Source organism: Teleopsis dalmanni, chromosome 1 (assembly GCF_002237135.1).
Source record: "Teleopsis dalmanni isolate 2A chromosome 1, ASM223713v2, whole genome shotgun sequence".
Taxonomy (NCBI): Eukaryota; Metazoa; Arthropoda; class Insecta; order Diptera; family Diopsidae; genus Teleopsis; species Teleopsis dalmanni.
In genome coordinates this window covers 66,960,359-66,966,219 of record NC_051846.1, presented here as the reverse complement: position 1 = coordinate 66,966,219, position 5,861 = coordinate 66,960,359, and the positions used below count along the sequence as shown (strand labels likewise).

Below are 5,861 nucleotides of genomic sequence, written 5' to 3'. Positions count from 1 at the left end.
TAAAAATATAATTAATTAATTAATTCAATTATTCTACAGCTGGTTTATGATTTCATTCTAATATAAACACAGCAAGTAAAATTGTTAATAAAAACTTTCATAGCAAAAGTAACAAAACTCCAGAAAAATATGCGAATATAAGAAGTCAAGTACGGCTTTGGATCAGTTGGTTAAGGCGCACTGACTCTGAGCTCCAAATTTGGCAGGACACGAGTTCGACTCGTGGTACTTGTAGTAGCAAAAAATTATTTACGAATAAATAAATACAAAAATTATTTTCAAGAACGCTGATGTTGGGTATTTTGGCAATACTCGAAACAGCTGTATGGTCAGTCAAAAATTTAATTACTTAAAATAATATAAAAAAATAAAATTTTTGTTGTTATAGTTCACTACTGTTCGAAAAACGTCTTTATAATATTATTATTAAATAATATTCGCCAACCATTCGAAATAAGAATTTTCAAAATTGATAGTAACTGCTACATAGGTATAAGTATTTTAGAGTTTAGTACATTAATGTAAAGCTTGAACTTATAAGGGTAATCTAAATAAATTGCAATTATCTCAAAAAACTTCATTTATATTTAAATTAAAATTTAATTGAACCAAAAGAAACAAAATACTTCTTCAAATTTATTACAAATTATCTATGGCTGCCTTTGGGGCGAATTATAAGTTCTTTGTTGATAAACGAGTCGTTTGTGGAAGGAATGTGAATCTGTAAAATCTTCGTCCATTCACGAAGAAGAACTGTGTTGAACACGTATACTCTAATAGTACCAGCATTGGTCTACAAAATTCTTCAGTGCCGAAAGACGAGGTCGAAATAAGATCTAGAACTCGTCGTCATTTGACGGTGCCAAATTTTATTAAAACGTCGTCTTTTTCTAAATTTTAGAGGTGTTTAAGCTCCTGTGACTATTAGAATATCTAAATTTCTTTTAACTATTCTATTTAATTAAATTGGATTTGTACAATTAAAACAGCGGATTCGCTTTAAGTTTATTTCACTTTAAGTTTAAATTCAACAAAACAAAGTTCCTATTGTTACATAAAATTTAATTGATTAATTTATCTTTTTTTTCGCCTATATCCATCCGAATCCCACCTCGAAGTTCGTTGCTGTGCGAGCGAGGAGAAAATTTTATATCAACTTATGGGTTAGTGTCCATCGTTGTCATCTGGGATTCAAAATCTTCGGGATACTTTCTCTTACTGTCCTGACAGAGCTGGCATCTCGCAAAATGATTGATTTAGCTAAGTTTATAGAATTTGTTTCCAATACCGGTACATCCAAGTTAATCTCGTTCAAACTCTGTTAACCCCCTCTCTCTTTTTCTCTCTCTTCATTTCTATTAGGAACCCTATGAATAAGAATGACAGATAACATTTCTTTTAATGTCAATTGAATTTGAATTTAAATAGGGAAATACAGATGTTATGAAATACACAGAAAGGACGAATATGCATAGTTGACGAATGCTTAATGTTCGGGCAACGCATTCTTAATGAAATTCATCGAGGTCATTAAAGGCACAGGTCGTACAAAGATCAACTATCAGATCAGCTATCGTCAATGAAAAGTGCTTAGCATTTCGACTCTACCAAACACCATCTATGAATGTTCAATAATCAAACAAAGAATTCGATAAATTTCATGCCCCTTAACCTGAGAGGCGCAATAAGGCAGTTGTTCCGTATAACCGACCACTGCGTATCAGAAATCCTATTGATCGATTTCGACTCTATTAAATCACCGCCATTTTAGATTCAATCTCAAAAGGGAAGGTGTTGGCAACCCTATAAATAAGAATCACACGTGACATTTCTTATGTCAACCGAATTTGAATTTTAAAAGAGAAATAAAAATATTGTGAAATACACACTACGCCAATAACCGAGTAAGTTTGCTTAATTACAAACCAGCAGATTCCTTAATCTCTAATTGTATTATCAGCAGATTGTATAAAACTCTGTAGGTATTGGCTCTGTCATAGAATGGTCTAAAAGTTTTATGCAGTAAAGGTAACCGATAGGTATAGAGATTTTATCGTGCCTGAAACATCAATTCTTCAGCATCATGATAATAATAACATTATACGGTACACTAACCTTCTAACTTTCTTTGAAACATTTCTACCTTTCGCTCACTTTCATTATTATGTCTGTGAAACAAATTAGAGTTATTTTATAATAAAAGTATATTTTTACTAGTTTATGTTTATGTTATTTTAAAACTCTATTGCTCTGGTTAACTATAAAGATTAGCCTATATTTTATGATTAATTACTTAATTTAAGTAATTTGATATTATCTAGTTGCTATATATATACATATATATGATTAACATTACTAATAAAAAAAATATGTATACATTATATTTTTCTGCTAGTAATGTTACCATTATATATACGTATATTTATATACATATGTACATACATATATTATTTTTTTATCAGTAATGTTGTACTACATGCTTTAAAGGGTTATGGAGGTGTGTTACACACAATATTTGATATATTTATTTCATTATATTTAAATAATATATACTGCATATTATAAATTCCTATAAAAATGTTTATTTATATGACTTAAGACCTTTTTTATAATTGCTGCATTTTTAAAGTTATTTTACTGCGCAATATGCAGTAATATATGCAATCCTATTATGTTTTAAGTAACTACTCTCCTTTCAATATATAATAAGTTCAATGACTCCATTGCAACTCAATCAATTGAAAATTAACCCCTTAATTAATTGGAAAATTAAAAATATTAACGAAATATTTAACATTATCCTTGCAGCATCCGCTAAGTAAGAGCATGCGCCCTATCGAAATTGGTAGTGGATACTTGTTGCCAACACACTTACAAATAGTTAACAGCAACTGCCAACAACGTTAGCCACTAACAGTGGCAAGAGAGTGGCAAGAGAGCAGTGTAAATAAAATAACATTACAGTAACAGAGCTTACACATGAAACGGAAGTGCACAGGTTGGAGTTGCCAATATAAATCAAAACAAATTAAATCCTATAAGAATAATAAAGTAAATAAAATGGAAACTTCATTCGCACGGCACAATATAGAAAAACGTCGTCTAATAGATTTGGTGCATTTGAATCCAATATTGTGGGATTGTCGGCTGCCGCACTATAAACGGTCCGATAAGAAGAAGGCTATTAAATGGAATGAACTTGGACGTGTTTTTAATGTCAGTGGCGAAAGAGTGCAACGCACTTTCACATCATTGCGTGAAATCTTTCGGCGAGAATTAAACCATGAAAAATTGCTCGGGAGTCATTTCAAATCAAAGTGGGAATATTACGATGCAATGACATTTCTGAAGGAAGTTATACGTGAACGGAAGTGAGTATTAGAAAAATAGATATTTATATTGAAATTGTAATTTATTGAACTTACTATGTTATAGATCCCGTGAGCGTCCACGACAAGCAGACCTACAACAACACAGTAACAATAGCAGTGCTATAGATGAGTATCAATATTTTGCACCGAACGACCCAAATAATCCAAATAATCAACATCAGCCAAAGCAAACACAAAAAATGCAACAGACAAATACACAAAAGGAAAATGTCAATACGAATGAAACAAATATACAACTATCAACAAATACAAGTCAACCCGATGTTGTACTCGGTGTAAACAACAACAAATATACAAAACGTACATCAAATGGTGGACCACCATCTCCACATACTATATCCACAATACCCTCCTGTTCTTCATCACCATCAATTTATATAAAAGAAGAAGATGATGACGAGGAAAATAATCTAATTATACAAACCCCACCACACCCGCATAATTCTAATAAAAATTCAACTCCCATTGAAAATGCAAATAATTTAACTAATCAAGAATTTCATAATCAAAATTTTAGTATGAAATCCAAACAAAATAAAATTCAACAGCAAACAATGTCGAACAATTTGATCAATGATATTGATATCGATGATGACGATCTTGTTGATGACGATGTGGAAATGATTGATGATCACCTATCCAGTGCTAGCACGTTGCAGGTTCTTAAGCATCAGCCAACAGCACGTGAAATACTCTACACAAAATTCGGTGAATTCTTATCTGCCAGACTGAATACTCTGAACGAGACTGCTGCAAATGATTTAATCAACAAGATACTTCTATTAATCGCAGAAAAATAAAATTATCCAAGTAATATTTCCTTTAGTCCAAATTTTCGTTTTAGTTATTAAGTCAACAAAACTCTTTAGACTTTCAAGCAGTGATATTCGAATTTTTTATCTTTTAGAGTTCAAAACTATACTCAGATCAAAGAAAAGTAATTATTACATTTAGATGTGTCTTTTTGTATTTAGTAAGCATATAATTCTAAGTTCAATATAAATTTATATATACAAAAATTTATATTATAAAACATATAGAAAATTAAATTTATAAACTTTATGTAGTAAAATTTAAAGTATTTCTTAGAAGCAGACCGAATTTTATTAATTACCATATAAGAGAAAGAGTTTTTAAAATTAGAATATTAAGTATACTCTCAGCTTTGTAATAATGTTTAGATAATTTTATAATTTTTCATATTTTTATTTATTTTATAAAATAAACTTTATAATTAATTATTTCTTTTAATTAGAAATCAACTATTTTCCTATTTAAAATAAAAATAAATACATTTCAAAATTTAATTTGAGTATTATATTAAGCAAGATTTATTTCTTTAGCTTGATTGAATAGTTGTATATATATAGTATATAGTATAGTGAAGTTAAAGGTATACATAAATAATCAAGAAAGTGAAATCCTGTTGTTCAATACATAAGGTAACTTTAGTCAATCGATATCGATAGACACAAAACACAAACGTTATTCTACCTTTAAAATACCGTTTGTTATGTGAAACTGCACTTAAGTCCAAGATCCAAGTATTAAAATTTAAAGTAATAATTGAATAATTCTGTACACTTTCTAGCATTTTTTCCACTTCAAGAGTTTGTCAGGTCTGCTTAATCTATTTTGTCAGAAAAATGCTGTATAATTTTTTTAAATTTAATTTTGCATTACTTCAATACCTTAGGTATATTTTTTTAATAACTTTATGTCCAATAAGCATATATCTTTAAACTCTGCAGTCCTTGGAGTTATAAGCTTCTTAAAACTCCCAACGGTACTCCAAAGACATAGAAGTACTATAAAAAGAATCTTTAAAAAATTAAATTTATTGATTATATATATTACTTTAATATCTTACATGAATTTCATAGTTTTTCTTCTCCATTAAGTTCTTGTGGTAGCAATTCATTAAGTAAAAAATATCTGTTTTATATTCTAAATGTTCTTGATTTTTTATAACTTACTTCCTAGGTCTTGAAATAAGTCAATTACATTTAAAAAAATTGTAGTTTACCCATCGCTGCTTTATGTTTCAGAGCAAAAATTAAATATAAAAGATAATTCACGACATGTTCATTAAAATTTGATATAGGAGATTTGGATTGGCTTTCGTATACGGGTATACGTGATTCGGCTGAAAAAGGCAATATTCCAGCAGTTATATTGTGTAGTTCCACTTCCTTAAGGAGCTGCGATGCAACATATTTTGGGGTTGTATCTGTATCTGTATTCATCTTATTATAACTTATAACAACTTATAATAAGAAATTTTTTTTAGGAATAAAACTATTCAAAAGAAATTAGTCTATTGAATCATTATCATATATATAATCATATATTACAGAAATTGCTCTGTTTACTTTGATTATGTAGATATGATATATAAATGTACGAGAGTTGTAATTCCAGTTTTAACGTAGTCAGTCTGTGTCATTTCACTAATGCAGTAAAGTTTTT

At 29.3% G+C, this 5,861-nt stretch overlaps 1 protein-coding gene and 1 long non-coding RNA gene across 2 annotated transcripts; one reads left to right on the top strand and one right to left on the bottom strand.

Annotated features, from left to right (window-relative positions):
* The first annotated feature begins 1,819 nt into the window (after positions 1-1,819).
* LOC119672876 (myb-like protein D) lies at positions 1,820-4,360 on the top strand. The gene is made up of 3 exons (XM_038084037.1): positions 1,820-1,904; positions 2,809-3,371; positions 3,436-4,360. The coding sequence occupies exons 2-3, from the start codon at positions 2,980-2,982 to the stop codon at positions 4,190-4,192; spliced, it is 1,149 nt and encodes a 382-aa protein (XP_037939965.1). The 5' UTR covers positions 1,820-1,904; positions 2,809-2,979; the 3' UTR covers positions 4,193-4,360.
* A 382-nt stretch (positions 4,361-4,742) lies between these two features.
* LOC119672875 lies at positions 4,743-5,654 on the bottom strand. The gene is made up of 3 exons (XR_005251966.1): positions 5,263-5,654; positions 5,084-5,200; positions 4,743-5,022 (listed from the first exon to the last, which is right to left on the bottom strand). It is a non-coding gene; the product is annotated as an uncharacterized LOC119672875 (long non-coding RNA).
* Between the last annotated feature and the right edge of the window lie 207 nt (positions 5,655-5,861).